The following is a 16,550-nucleotide window of genomic DNA, read 5'->3' as shown; positions in this document are numbered from 1 at the left end:
GCTGGAGCCTTGAAGAGCATCTTTCAACTCTGGAAGCCCAGAGATGCTGGCTCTTTTTTCTTTCCCATTCTTACTAACTTTTCTTACTCCTCAGGCACAGGACATTGAGTAATCCATCTTTACCAATGAAGGGAGAGCTACAATTTGTTCTTGTGCCATGGTAACCACCATTTTACAGATGAGAAAACTGATATTTAGGGAGATGTTAAGTGATTCTCTTATGGCCACCCAATTACTAAATGTTTGGAGTGGATTCACTCATTTCTTAATGAGTACTGCATTCTACCTACTACATTATGGAATTGTTTGCAGTCTTGATTATGAGGGACAGTCAGATAAGATAAAAAAAAAACTTAAAAAATACACTAATTTACTCATCACTATTGGTTGGAGCTCCTACCAAGTGTTCTTTCCGTTCCAGTTGCTGTTTCTGTGTCTTTAGGGTAGCCTAACTTCATATACATTTCTGTGTAATTTATTTTTGCAGACTTTAAATGGCATATCAGTTAACCATCATCAACCCTAGTGGGTTCAGAATTTAAGTCTTTGTTTTCCCCTGTATTTATTGAATAAGGATGATAATTAACATTTATATGCTCCTTTAAGGTTTATAAATTTCTTTACATGAATTATCTATTTTCACAAAAACTATGAAGTAGTTATTATAGTTATCCCCATTTTACAGATGAAGAAACTGAGGATGAATGAGATTAAGTGGCTTTCTTAGAGTTACACAACTACCTGAGAGCAGTTGACACCAGGTCTTCCTTACCAAATGTTATAGCTACTATTCTACTAAGCTATCTCCCTCCCCCTCTTAGTATGCTTTGTCTCTACCCCCTAAAAAGTAAACATAATGTTATGGTGTTCTAAAAACTTGGCTGTCATATCTGCTTGTCATAAATATCTACAGTCTTGAGAGCCTTTTCTTTTCTAATCTCATTTTAACTACTCTACTCCTGCCCCACTTTAATTTATGTTTTCTGAAAATCTGAAGAGGGGGACTCTGATAATCACAAGCATTGTAATACAAACTGTTTCTGAGAAAATGATACCATGGATATTAAGTAATACCATATTCCATTGGAGTACATTTACAGTCAGGCTTCTTAAAGTAATGGCTAATAATGTTAGCTTTGACCAATGAAAAATGCATTTCTCCAACATATGATACAAACAGTGGTACAACTGGGTCAACACTTTCTTTCTGTGGGAGATATGTTTGGGGTCATGTCAAGAAGATATAAAAATATCACCAAAATAAGCAATGGCCACTTAATCAAAAAGTCAGTATGAATGTTAACTAATAACTGAAAGTTTTAATACTTTTGCCAGTCCAAAAGGCAGAACATGGCATTCATATTTTCCAAATCAAACATGAAAAACTGTCTCCTATTTGTTTCAACTTAAATCCTCAAAGGTTATAGGTCCCCTGAAGATAATATGAACATAACCCTCATGAACCTTTCCCAGGCCATCTTAAATAAAAGATACTTAAAAGATACAACAGATAATGACAATAATTTTATTGAATCCCGTAAGTCAATGAAAAATATGAAACTCTTTCTTAAAACAAAAGGAAGACGTAGTTCTGCCATTGATAAAGTGGTTAAAGACCTTCATGTTTTTCCAGTATTATTTCGGATGATTTTTAACTCCTTTGCTCATGTAGAAGATAATGAAGATGACCTATAAAAGAGATAAAGTAGGCAATCAGCCTAAAAGCAAGTAGTCAAGGGGAATGGAAGCTCCTCATTTTTACATTTATGTACTCCCAACTTACCTCAGTGTTGGCACAGAGTAAGAACTTCATGTTTGTTTAATATAATGGAATGGAATTGATCTACCCCCTATTTATTGAATTTTAATAATAAGTCTCAGTTCTTTCAAGATGTCTCTGTCTCCTGAACATTACCTGTGTGTGTTTGAGCTTTCTCATGTCTATGTCATAATAAAATGATTCCGGGCTAAGTAAATTAAACTCACCACAATCACATTCAGAATGAGGATTGTGTTTTCCTTACCTAATCAAGTACTGTTCTTGCTCCCTTCAAAAGGTCTACCTTCCACCTTTACCAATCACATATGCAAGTTTTATCAGTGGACAGAGTGACATTCTTCCTGTCTCTACAAGGTTCACAAATCCTTAAAAGCTTTTTAGCTTCTTTCAGCAATGTTCCTGTAGTCTTAAAAAAAACCCTCTAGGAGTTAGAACATGATTCCCTACCAAGATCTATTTTGAATTTAAAGAACTCTAGTGGTTTCTGGAGTCAAATATCTGACCCTACTCTGTCTAGGCTCTCCAGGTTTTTATACCATTATACAAGTTCAACATTCATTTATCTAATAATATTCTTCACTTCTGGTGTCAGATGCCGCTTTTCTGCATACAAGACAAGCAGCCTTCTTTTCTATAGAACACCTGGTCTCAGTTTCCAAATGGCATTTAGTTAGTCTTTCACTAAAACACATAGACATAAATCCTTGGTTTTTGACATCTAACAATTATTCCAATAGGCAGCTGTTGCTTCAGCATTGTTTTACCCTTAACTGTCATAGTCGTCAGCAATTTCATAACATCTGCTCACATTGCCAACAATACTATAACATCCATTTTTCCATTCCCCAATGTTTTTATGATGACAGATTTTGTGCCTTTTTCATGAATACTATAATTGGGTGGTATGTCAAAATAAACGTGTATCTTATCTACATTAACCCATTTGACTGAGTAGATAATTATAATAATCTTACTATAATCCTATCAGGTGCAATGAGTTTTCCAGTGTAGTTCAATAAATGCAGACAAAGTAAAATATTTCACCACAGGCAAAAGATATTATAGCATATCACACTCACTAACTATTACAGGTTTTGATTTTTATCATTGTACATTTTTTGTTCAGCCATTTCAGTCATATCCAACTTTTTGTGACTCCATTCAGAGTTTTTTTGGCAAAGAAACTGGAATTATTGGCCATTTCCTTCTCTAGATCATTTTATAGATCAGGAATTGAGACAAACAGGGTCAAGTGACTTGCCTAGGATCATATAGCTAATAAATATCTGAAGTGACACTTGAACTCAAGAAGATGAGTCTTCCTGATTCCAAACTTATTACTCAGTTCTTTGTACCATCTAGCTGCTCTTAGCTGCCCATTGTACATTATTCATAGAATATTAGACATTAGGAACCATAGTTTTAGCAGTCTAGTGAAACCTATGTGCCCTTTTCCAGAATCATATTTTTAAACCATTGATAAAATACCATATTTCAATATAGATCAGTGAAAATAAAGATATATTGTTTTTCTGTTCAACTTTAAAAATCTCTTTAATTCTATTTATGTGTCCCAGGTAAAGACACTTAATCTAGTCTTATGGATTCATTTATTTTGGAAAAAAATTAACAACATGAAATAATATTCAATGTTGCAAAGTAAGTAGAAAATAGGGCTAGATGCATAGGTTTTCTGATTTCAAAACAAATGCTCTTTTTACTATATCTTGATATTTTTCCATAAAATTGCAGGCCTATGATTTACTGGACTAATAGGTTTTCTGTTACTAGTTTTCTGAACCTTCCCTGACAGCACACATTCTACATTTATTCTTCTATTTCATGAAAGAACTTAATGGTTCTCTGATTTTCTCTTAGAACATAAAATAACCTATTTTGATTCTATCTTTTCAAATTTGTCTCTGACACTTCATACTTCCTGCTGACCTCAAAATGGTTTATGTTTATTAAAAAACAAACAAACAAACATGGTGTCACCATGGGTTTTGCATTGGAATTTAGAACCATAGTGCTCAAAGACTGAAAGTTTTCATAGGTCATCCACCTTCAATCCTTATTAAAGGAACAAATGAGGAGTACTCAGGCCATACTTAAAGAACCCTCCCATACTTTATATGTTCCTTTTGTACTCACTTTTATCATCCTTTAATAACCTGTCATTTCAAAAATTATTCATAAGATATGAAGAAACATTAAACTTGCTCAAATCATAATGAAGAATGGTAGACCACATGTTACATGTAAGTAGAAAACAAAGAAAAGATAAAAAAAATTCAAGGATATGCTTTCTCTCCAGAAAGGAAGAAAATTCATTTTATTAAATGGGATAAGAAAGTAAAGGATTGGATGATAATAAAATAGTGCACATCTTTCACAGAGAAATTTTTCTAATTATCTAGTCACTTCATAGTAATAATCAGCATAAATCTAACCAGTGGAATGCTATGTAATTATAACCAATGCTATATTTTATAAATATGATTTCATATAATCTGCCTGATTACTATGATTACATATCACTGACTTCATGAACAATTGACTCAAGTTTGTTTTACTCTGAAAATGATCATAATACCACTTACACAGAAGAAGGGATTTTGTATTGGAAATGTACATAATGATTGTTCAGAAAAGTAGTATATTCAGTCAAAGTAAAGCAATTACAAACCTAAATAATTCATCCCTCATACCCACTGAAAACAATTTGGGGAACACATAGAAATGTGAGAGCTATGAAACTTATTTGATTTAAATGTTAAACGTTCCCAGTTATATACTGCACTAGCTCCCATAAGGAACACCAGGAAGTCATCAGAAGTTGAGATAACATATTGGGTGCTTTTTTAGTATGAGCCCATGCTATCAAAAGAAAATAACTTTTCTATGTCCCATGGAGAACCTGAAGACATCATCAGGCCATTCACTTTTATGTTTGGTTGTCCAGGAAAGGTGACACAGGGCTTTTGAAGAAGAGACATTTCCATCACAATTTCCCCATGGGATGAATGTTTCCCTGTCTTGCTGTCCTTTTTGCACCCTTAGCAGGATCAGATAAAACACACAGAATTGCTTGAGGACACTATGCAGTTACATTACCTGCCTGTCCACCTTGCTATTGTTTCTTAAAGAAGACAGCAAGCTGTGTTTTACTACTCACAATTTTCAGAAGCCTCGGTGGAATCTAGAATGTTTGAACACTGAAAATAAGGGAGGAGAGATGTAATCAGAGCTCTGACACTAATTGGACCAGGGACATGTTATCTCTGCTCTACCACCCAGCCATGTCAGAGAGAATGAACACTCTTGACATTAAACGGGAAATCACTGTTTCCTGTTGTATTGGGGAAAAGAGCAGAGCAAAAGCCCAGTTCAGCTCGACTTTCCTGCACAAAGAATGGTGTGTTATTTCCAATAAACACATGTCAGCAGTATTCTGAAATGATGGATTGCAGCTCTTTCAGCTATAGTTAAAAGAAAATCAGCTTGTCCCTTCCTTGGGATAGTATAGTACGTGAAAGATGAATCCTGAGAAGTGTAATTACTATTTAAGAAATTGAACTTTTGGTGTAGTGGATAGAGTATGATCAGTGTCAGGAGCTATGGGAGACACATACTATTTGAGTATAATTAAGTCTCTTCTTTTTTTTTCAAACTGTCTAGAAAATATACTTGATTTTCAAGATATAATTGAGTTCCAGGTGTTAAGCACAATTATAACAAATGGAATCAACTTACCTTGGAACAATTCCTTTGTTTATGTTTATAGTTCAATGTAGAAACATGTTAAGGTATGAGATTTTATACTTCCTCATTCTTTCCTTTAGTGAAAAAATATTTATATGGTCTGTTGCTTTTACCTTGTTTATTCTTTTCTCAAAAACATAGTTAACCTAATATGAGAGAGAATCTGAATAATATGCTGAAAACAGTTGAGATTAAAATCATGACTTTACCATAATTTCCTTTATATGAGGAATGTCAGAAAATAATTAGACCAAAAAGTTTCTTTATTTAGGAAATTCTATATACTAGTCCTAAGGCCTAAATTTTGGATTAATAATTATATAAACAGATAAAATTTTGCTACACTTTCCAGGCCCACATACTGTTTAGCCTATGAGACACCTTGAAGCAGCTATTTTATCACTGAATCAAGTGAAATCTAAAAATGACAGATTTGTTCATCACTTGCCACACCTCATGCATCTAGACTGCCCATCATAATGCCAATGTAACAACTATCTGCCAAGCAAGAAATTTGAATGTAAATATGGTTTTCAAAAGAGAGAGGCATCACAATATGTTATATATAGAAAACTGGTCTTGAATCAAGGAAGACTTGGGTTAATATTCTACCTCTAACACTCACTTGACTATGTGACCAGGCAAATCTTTTAACTTTTTATTAGATAATTCTCCAAGATCATAAGTTATAGAGAATGAACTAACTTGAAAAGGTAGAGTGAATTTCCTCACCAACACAATAATTCCCTGTGCCAAAAATTATAAGTCCAGTAGTTATCACTATCCTCGATCCTTATTGACCTTCACTCATATGCTAGTTTATCACTATTTTCAAGAATAGATATATAAGGTGGACCTGGTTTGTATAGGGTCAAATCTTACTGTTTTAATTCTCACTCCTCTTTTGAATTTACTCTTTCTTTAATGTTTAACCAAGTCTCATCATTTCACATGAAGATTTTCGCATTTTTTCTAACTTAAAAGGAACCTTAAGTTTACATTGTACATTTATTTCAATTTTATTTCTAGACAAGAAATTTAACAGTGGATGGAAATTATGGAGCGTGGTCACCATGGATACCTTGTACTCACACGGATGGCAATATGGTTGGTTCTTGCCTCTGTCGGACTCGTTCCTGTGATAATCCTTCTCCTCAATGTGGAGGCTGGCAGTGTGAGGGCCCAAGCATGGAAATTGCTAATTGTTCCAGGTATGTTACATGAAAATATAGAGCATGGGATGAAAGATTTAGAGCCAAAAATAATTTTTATGTTTTTAAATTTTGCTTTTAAAGGTAGTAAAGGGCTTAGAAATTATTGCATTATCTATACTAAAGGTTTTTTAAATATTTAAAGATTTCATAATACCAGCAAAAATAAAAATATTTTATCTTTAATGATTTTAAACTTTTTGTCAATTACATGTAAAGAAAAATGTTTTAAATTCATTTTCTTAATTATGAGTTCCAAATTATCTTCCTTCTGAGAAATAAAGTAATTTGATAAATTATACACATGTAGTCATGCAAAGTATTTCCATCTCATCCATATTTCAAAAGAAAAGGCAGACCAAAAAAAAGCAATAAAAATAAAGTAAAAAAATGTTTCAATCCACATTCACACTCCATTGTTCCATAATCTGGAATTATCTTACATCACATTTCTGAGAATAGCTAAGTCATTCACAGTTGAATATCATACAATATTGCTATTACTGTTTCCTGGTTCTTCTCATTTCATTTTGCATCAGTTCATGTAAGTCTTTCCAGGTTTTTCTGAGAGCATTCTGCTTGTCATTTCTAATAACAAAAGAGTAAAATTGTATTCCACAACTTGTTCATCTATTCCCCAACTGAGAGGCATCTCAGTAATTTCCAATTCTTTGCCACCAAAAAAAATACTATAAATACTTTTATAAATATGGTTACTTTTTCTTTTCATTTAATCTCTTTGGGATACAGGCCTAGTAAGAGTATTACTAGATCAAAGGATAGGCCCAGTTTTATAGCCTTTTGTGCACACTTACAAACTTCTCTCCAGAATGACTAGATCAAATCACAGCTCCACCACCAGTTATGTAGTGTCCAAATTTTTCCTCATCCCCTCAAGATTTGTCATTGTCCTTTTCTGTCATATTAGTCAATATGATACAAGTAGTATCTTTAATCAGTAGTGATTTAGAGCATTTTTTCACTGAATATAGAAAACTTTGATTTTTTTTCTAAAAGCTGACTTCATAATCTTTGAAAATCTATCAATTGGGGAACAACTTGTATTCTTATAAATTTGACTCAGTTTTCTACATATTTGGGAAATGTGATTTTTTTCAGAGAAACTTGCTATAATTTCTAGCCACCTTCCTCAGTTTCTTGCTTTCCTTTTAATCTTCAGTGCATTGGTTTTCTTTTGTGAAAAACCTCTTTTAATTTGATATAATCAAAATTGTCCATTTTATATCTTTTATTTGGTCATAAATTCTTTCTTTATCCATAAATCAGACAGGTAAAGTAGTCCACGCTTTCTTAATTTTCTTTATGCCATGTGCTCATTTTTACCTTATCTCAGTATGTGATTTGAGATATTGGTCTATTCTTGGTTTCTGTCATGATTTTTTTCCATTTTTTCCCAGTAAATTTTGTCAAATTCTTGTCCCAAAATCTTGTATCTTTGGGTTTGCCAAATAGTAGTTTACTATGGTTATTTACTATTGTGCATTGTGTACTTAATCTATTTAACTTATCTGCCATTCTATTGTGTAGCCAGTACCAGATTATTCTGATGATTTATACTTTGTAATATAGTTTAAGGTCTGGTGCTATTAAGCCACCTTCCCTCACATCTTTTTTCTTCATTGATTCTCTTGATACTCTTGAATTTTTATTATCCAAATGGATTTTTTGATACTATTTTATATAATTATATATAGTCATTTGGTAATTTAATTGGTATGTCAATGGATAAATAAAATAATTTAGGTAGAATTGATACCTGTTAAATTTTGCTAGTAATATACAGAAATGGTGTAAATTATATGGATTCATGTTATATCCTTCAACAACCTTGCTGAAGTTGTTAATTAACTAGATTTTAGTTGATTCTCTAGGATTCTCTAAGGATACCTTCATATCATAGGCAATGAATGATTACTTTGTTTCCTCATTGCCTAATTTTTGTTCTTGATTTTCTTGTCTTATTGCTATAGGTAGTATTTTTAGAACAATATTGAATAGTAGTGGTGATGGACATCCCTGCTTCCTATGAACTCTGATCCTATTGGGAAGACTTCTAGTTTATCCTCACTACAGAAAATGCTTGCTGATGGTTTTAGATAGATACAACTTATCATCTTAAAAAATATATTATTCTTATGCTTTCAAAAAATAAAATATATTTTCAAAAAGCCAGAAATGTTAGTGGTTCTAGATCAGTGGTTCCCAAACTTTTCTGGCCTACCGCCTCCTTTTCAGAAAAAAATATTACTTAGTGCCCCTGGAAATTAATTTTTTAAAATGTTAATAGCAATTAATAGGAAAGATAAATGAACCTGTGGCTATCATCACCCTCCTGGATCTCTGCAGCACCCACTTTGGGAATCACTGCTCTAGATAATCATCACTAGATAAGACTGCATATCACCAAATGGAAAATCACTCCTACCCTTTTCTGTTGTAAACATCAGGCTAACAAGTTCTATGTTTGTAAAATCCTACATTGGTACCAAATATGAAATCATATATTAATGCCTCAGAATTATAAAATATGGTGTCAGCTCATATTTAATTCTGATACTAGTGTATGGAGGCTCAGAAAAGGTGACAAAAGTATTGAAAACTTTTCTGAACATTTGTCTTTAAATGAAGCTTTTCAATTGGCCAGAAGTAACAGGGGGAAAATTCATTCAAATATTACACGCTAGGACTCTTCTTGACTCTTTTCCCCCCAGATAACACAGAATTTAATACCTAAAATCCACCATTATTTCCTTTATATTTACTCAGCATACTTGAGGCACTGACTTGCATATTTTGGATATTCATTTTTATTTTATTTTAAATATGTACTTCATGTCAGTTATGAAGGAGAAAATATCCCATTTTGTGGTTAATGTGGGTAAGTTTGCATAGGGGTAGTTTATGATTGGGTTTGGTTTGACAATAAAATGCCAATTACCATGTGTCTCAGAGCATGAAAGATGTGGTCACTTGATTCATGAAAACTCATTCAGACATTTCTGGCATTGGAGCATCTGGAATTTCTAGTTTTCTGTTACCAGAAGTATCATGTAAATTAAACATAATGATTTAGAATGATCTACCCTTTTCAGTTATATCCTTTGACTTTGTTAAAATTGTTAATTAACTAGATTTTTAGGTGATTTTCCAGAATTCTCTAAGTAGATCATCATATCATATATGAAGAGTGATACTTTTACATTTTTGGCAAAGTTTTTCCTTATTTTAACTTTCAAAAAGAAATTATGTATATTCATGTTATTAAGAGATAAAATACATATTGATATCATGCATATATTTTATGCATTTCTCAGTGTCTAAAATCTCTTGTGTCATCTACTGATTTTCACGTCATCTGCAAGTCCTGCAAAACTACCCCAAATTCTCATTTAATTTCTTATGCTGACTCATTATATATTAAAACCATAATGTAGAAAGTTGTCATATGGAAGGGATACCTGTACTTTCTAATAATAAACAAAGCCCATCAGTAGATTCTCAAATGGGTTAGAATGTATTCAATATAAGTGCCATATTCACACATCATGAAACAAAATAACAGCAATGTGACCCTTTGGCAGGAAATTTCAAATGAATGATTAAATATTTTCTAAAATTAAGCAGGGAGTTCTTTATATGTTATATTGGTTAGAAACATCACCTTCACCAACATCATCATCATCTAAGCAGTCATAGAAGGTTTGGGATACAAAATTGAGCTTTATAAATATTGTACTCCAGCTCCTACCTGAAGTAAGAATTTCCTCTATAACATGTAATATCAGTGATCATTTGATCATTTTGACTATGCTTGATGGATTTTCTATAGTAATAGGGAATTGCTGCCCCACAAAACTGGCAATAAACATTTTAGACAGTTCTAACTGGTATCCTTCAATACTGGAAGAACATAAAGTAGGTCATTTGTACATTGAAATCTTTGTGTTGAATTTAGGAGACAATGAGAGACATAGGGATGTATGGGTTGACACTTGCATTGTTGGAGGGAATACCAAAAAATGATATTCTAGATGTACTGAAACATACATTAATAAAATAATAGATTTTGAGGAGATAAAGATTTTACAGCATATTGAGTACAATCTCCTCATCTGAGGCACAGAGACAATAAGTTACTTGCCTAGGGTCACATAGCAAGTCAAGTGTCCAAAGAACAATTGGAATTAGGTCTTGTGTATGTAGTACTCTATCTATTATGCCATCTATCTGCCATGTAGAGTAATTATCCAGGAGTCCTTTATAATTAAATATGCATGACTATAATTTCCACATCCTAGTACTGTTACCAGGGCGTAAGAATTATGTTTACTTCAGTATCTATCCAAACACACTAGATAATTACTCCGGCCTGGTTCAAACCAGGCAGGGTTCATTAACTCTCCACCAGAGAACTACTGGTCAGAGGGGCTGGTGGTGAATAAAGAAAGTGTTCTAGCCACGAGGCTTCTTCCAAAACAGAGGGCCTCTCTAGAAGCTAGTCCCTTCAGGAGCCAGGAAAGGAGTTAGCTCTTTTCACTCACCCACATGGTTAACCAAAGAAAAGATCCAAGAATAGTCTTAGCAGAAGCAGTCCAAGGTCCCAAGCCAGAGCTCCTCCAAGGCCAAGTTCGAAGAGAAAAGAGCTTATCACAGGAAGTTGCAACTACTTTTAAAGACCCTTCTTTCTGTCACTTCCTGTGCCTTCCTTCCACTTTACATGGACCAATTGTTTTTTAGAACTTTTTTCAGTTCTGCCCAGGGGCAGTCAGTCATTTCTGAGTTGTCACCCAGTTTAGCACGTGTGTTGCAGACCTCCCCTCACTTAAGGAAATGTAGGGGTGTAAATGCTTCTCGTGATTAAATCTAAAAGTGGGTGAGGGGAGAGTTAATCCCATCTTCACATGTTGTACATACAGTGTTGGGGAGGAAAAAAAAGTCATTGTCATCATCCATCGGATTTTTTGATCATTTGGTCTGCTGAAAGTTTCAAGATTTTGCTGTGTCAGGAAACTGAATAGTTATTTCAATTCAGGAAGCTATCTTGGCCAGAAGTTTTAAGCCAATTTCTTAAAACTTAGCAAATTAAATATATATATTTTTTTATTTCCCTGACATGATTTGTTATTATCTTTTTAAAATAAAAATCTATTCCCACTTGAGTAGCAACAATTCTTTCTTTTTAACTTTAGCATGCTCCTGAATATAATTTTTTTTTCAGAATTGATGAAAATAAAAATGTGTTAAGTTTAACTTTGAGTTAGCATGCTAATTCTTTTCCTTCTTTGGGGTTTTTTAATAGATGAAGTAGACTACATAAAAATGAGAGCAATTGATAGAACATGATATTTTGCCTATTTTCTTGTGAAATGTGATGAGATTATATCACCAATTTTTGTGATTTGGGTAGAGTAGAAAAATTCCTCAATAGGAAATATAAGCTTTAATACATATACAGACAGCGTCATAGAAATAATGCTAGTTGTACCCCAGTCCTACCTCTAACAAGTGCCAGCTATGTGAAGTTGGCTAAGTTACTTAACCTCTTAGTGCCCCTGGCCAATTATAAACTTATTACTATCAACTGCCTAAAGACTAAAAGAAGACATTTCTTAACCTGGAGTTCCCAAAACCAAGGACATGACAGATCTGATCCTCACCCCTCATAAAAGGGATATTTTATCCTTACTCAAGTAAATTGTTAGAAGCAATACCTGCAAATTCTGGATGAAAAAACTCCCCCTAGCAAAACAGGATGGCACCTTCCTTGTAACTTACCATTTTAGAGTGCTGTCTTGGACTCTAAGGAAATAAAATGATTTTTATATGGTCACAAAGCAACGTATATGAATTAGGGTTTGAACTTAAGTCTTCTTGGCTCCAAGACCAGTTCACTAGTAAATATAAATATGAAACTTTAAAAAATATTTCTATGGAATTTCTTAATTTGATTTTCCATTAGAAAGAATATGTTCTGATTATACTGTGTTTTGATTATATAAAGTCCTTTATTATTTTGATAATTTTGATAGTATGAACAAAAACATTAGGAAAAAACCAAAATACTTTACTGACATGTATTTATTGTTTATACACAGATAAAAATATCACCTATGAGAATCAGATTATTATTATGAATATCTATGTGACCTGCATGTAAATGTAATATATTTTCTATATGAAAGCAAACCTAAATTCTAAAGGATTTATTTGAAATCTCAATAATTATTATGGATATATTTAAAATAACAATGACAAACTAGTTTTTAAAAACTTTTGAAATGGTTGTAAATATTTTAATATCTAATATTAATAACTAAAGAAAATAATTCAAACATAATTCTTATGATAATCATTAATTTTTGGTTGTAAATTTGATAAAATCACCTAAATTACAAAAGGGGGTTAATAATATACACACATATATTTATATATCTTAGGTTTATTGTAAAGAAGATTCATTGTAATCTCTGCCTATATGAAATATATTACTGATTTACCTTTGTTTATATTCAGAATATGTATGCACAACCTAGATATTTTAGTCAAGCCAAAATAAAACAAAAGGCTACATCTATAAATATGAATTATATTTAACAATTACATGGATATACTATGTGTATTTGTAAAATATTATTAATATATAGTATCTATCATCTGACATTATACATATATTTATAAAATTTTAAATAGAAGTCATCCAATCTAATCTATAGAACAACCCTATGATGTGGGTAAGTATTATTGTCCCTTTTTCACAGTTGAGAAAACTGAATTGAGTGAAGATAAGTTATTATCTGGAAATTGAGGGTCACTGAGACTTATTGAAGGTTACATAGCTGAAACTTGCAAAGCTGGCTCAAATACAAATCTGACCGAAAAGGCAGATCATTTTCCATCTTTTCATTATTCCCTTCATACTTTTTTAGACTTTAAATAAAGTAGCACATTCATCAGACTGGTATCATTTGAATTAGTGTTTTATATTCCTGTTCCTTGTTATCAAAGATACTTTACAGTCTATGAGCATTTATGAATTTTTGTTTTGTTTTTTCAGAAGTGTTTCAGGAATTGAACTGAAATGGCTGTATGATAAAATGGCTAAAGTATTGATGGTCACCAGGCCAGTCTGGTTTCCTTTTCCATCTCTGACGTATACTAGCTCTTTGGCCCGAGAACATTCACTTTACTTCTTGTTGTCCAATTCAGCAATGTTATTTGCACAGCATTTTTCCAACTTCATGAAAAAGGGAGTTTTCTTATTATGAATTCCTTATGCATATTTAATGACATTTCTACATCAAGCAAATAAGTCACTAACATTAAGATTTAGAAAGAAAGTTAGAATACTTCTTTTTTATTTTTTATTTTTATAGATGAAGGTTCTAAAATCCCAGATAAACTGAACTGACTTGTCTAAGGTCACATAGGCAGAAAATGATAGCACTTGGATCAAATCTAGATCCAAATCCAGTGTTCTTTCTCTTATACTGTACTGATGATTCAGTAGACAACTCTTAATAACTGGCAGAATGCAGAAAAGTAATATAGGAGTCCATGTATGGGAATCTATCTTTAAATTTATTTTTTAATGAAATATCATTTCTCACATTTGGTAAATGAATTTTTTTAGTATTTTCTGAGGATCACCATTGAAATATTTATAAATTTTAAGTTTATTTTTATGTTATTAATCTACAATATTCCACAGTAGTGCTGTTATTATGTATTATATTCTCCTGGTTCTGCTTTTTTCACTCTGCATCATTCATGTAGTTCTTTCCAGCTCTTTCTAACATATTCTTGTTCATCATTTCTCACAGCACAAAAATATTTCATCACCATGATATGTCACAATTTTTTCAGCCATTCCCCAATCGATAGACATCCCCTTAATTTCCAATTCTTTGCACCACAAAAAGGGCTGCTACAAAATATTTTTGTAAAAGTAGGTCCTCTCCCCTTTCTTTGAATCTCTTTGGGATACAGACCTAGCAGTGGTATTACAGGATCAAAGAGTATTCATTGTTTTATAGCCTTTGGGCATAATTCCAAATTACCCTCCAGAATGGTTGAATCAGTTTACAACTCGACCAGCAATACATAGGTGTCCCAATTTTGCCACATCCCCTCCATCATTTATCATTTTCTTTTACTGGTGTCACTTTTCAACAACTGAATTGCATTTTTTTTCTCCCCCCAATAGAAATGGAGGCTGGACTCCTTGGACCTCTTGGTCACCGTGTAGTACAACTTGTGGCATTGGTTTCCAAGTTCGTCAGCGTTCTTGCAGCAATCCCACCCCTCGCCATGGAGGCCGGGTGTGTGTGGGACAGAACCGGGAGGAAAGGTATGTGTATCCTTTCCCTCTTCAAAACTTCCATCTTTCATGCTTGATATCATGCTAGTCTGGTGTAGGTGTCCCTCAGTTTTAGTTATAGCTATATATTACTCCTAGCTGTGGCATCCCCTTCAGTTCAAGTTGGATCCTCCTCTTTTTCTAACAGTCTTCAGTTTTCACTAACACTTCATGTGTAACTGGATTTGGAAGTTGGGCGGCTTTCTGGGTTCACCTAGCTGACCTCTTTACCAACCATCTGATTCAGAGACAGTTAATTGTGCTGAGGTATCTCTCCTTGTCTTCCTTGGAGACCTGGAAAATTGATTTCACTAGAAAACTGGTGGTTGCTTATTTGAAATGCAACTTCTCCTGACTCAAAACCCACAATCCAGAATAAAGCACAAAAAAGGTAACTGCTTGATCATATTGGTAAGCATAGTTTAATTTTTTTTCTATCTTAAATAAACATAATCAGCTTGTAGACAATGTGGGATATTTTCAGGCTTTGTTGATGGTTTATAAACATACCATTTTAGCATCATAGTGATGGTGCATGATAACTGATATTGGCAGAAATTTTTAACATGTATTTTAATCTTTTAGCATATTGAGCCAGTACCATGGTTTAATCTTTGCTTTCAATCTGTTGTTCCATATAACATTAAACATTGGGTTTGCACCTTCATAAAATGTCTACCTTGGTTATATATCCTATGTATATGCTTCAGAACACTTTATATGTTTCCAAGGTACTATTATTCATGGTAAAATGATAAAATTCCAAGCAAATTAATTACATTCTTATTTTAAGTGATTAAATCTTTCCAATTATTTTAAAATCTTATGCCACAGAACAATAATATTTTTCCTAGTAATATTGACTCATAGAAACTGATGATTAAAACACACTTTATGAATACAAGTTAAAATAAATCATTTCTGTGAGAACTGCTGGCAAAACACACATATTCTTATGTCATTTATCCATAAAGTGAATAAAATAATTACCATTATTTTGTTATTTCTTTGACTGCTTTCATTTTGGAAGAAAACTAACTCATTCATAATTATTTATTAAAATGTCCCATTGTCATAAAGGATATATTCCTCTTAACTAAAAAAAAATATTGTAAAATAATGTGTTACAATTGTTTATTTTTATGAAAAAGTCTCTCAAAATTATACTATCTTTGCACTATCAGATAGAAGGAGGGCTATCCTATTAAAGATAATTTTCCCCAATTTTTAAAATGATAAAATTTTATCTTGTGCTATGTTGTCATTATAATAATATTTCTCTCACAAATTTGGCAACCATTATTCACGTTCCCCAGCCAAGAGATCAGGAATCAAGTGTGAACAAATGAAAATATCAGGGAGTGTGTGTGTGTGTGTGCGTGTGTGTGTGTGTGAGAGAGAGAGAGAGAGAGAGAGA

General features: G+C 32.8%; 1 protein-coding gene across 1 annotated transcript in view; it reads left to right on the top strand.

Annotated features, from left to right (window-relative positions):
* Positions 1 to 16,550, top strand: part of SEMA5A (semaphorin 5A) — a 445,552-nt gene that overhangs the window by 319,106 nt on the left and 109,896 nt on the right. The window contains exons 12-13 of the mRNA XM_044665417.1: positions 6,575 to 6,756; positions 14,981 to 15,124. Of these exons, the coding sequence (XP_044521352.1) occupies positions 6,575 to 6,756; positions 14,981 to 15,124 (326 nt within the window). The remainder of the gene's footprint in view (positions 1 to 6,574; positions 6,757 to 14,980; positions 15,125 to 16,550) is intronic.

Source organism: Gracilinanus agilis, chromosome 1 (assembly GCF_016433145.1).
Source record: "Gracilinanus agilis isolate LMUSP501 chromosome 1, AgileGrace, whole genome shotgun sequence".
In the NCBI taxonomy this organism is placed as follows: Eukaryota; Metazoa; Chordata; class Mammalia; order Didelphimorphia; family Didelphidae; genus Gracilinanus; species Gracilinanus agilis.
The sequence above is the reverse complement of the archived record's forward strand: the minus strand, read 5'-3'. Positions and strand labels throughout refer to the sequence as shown.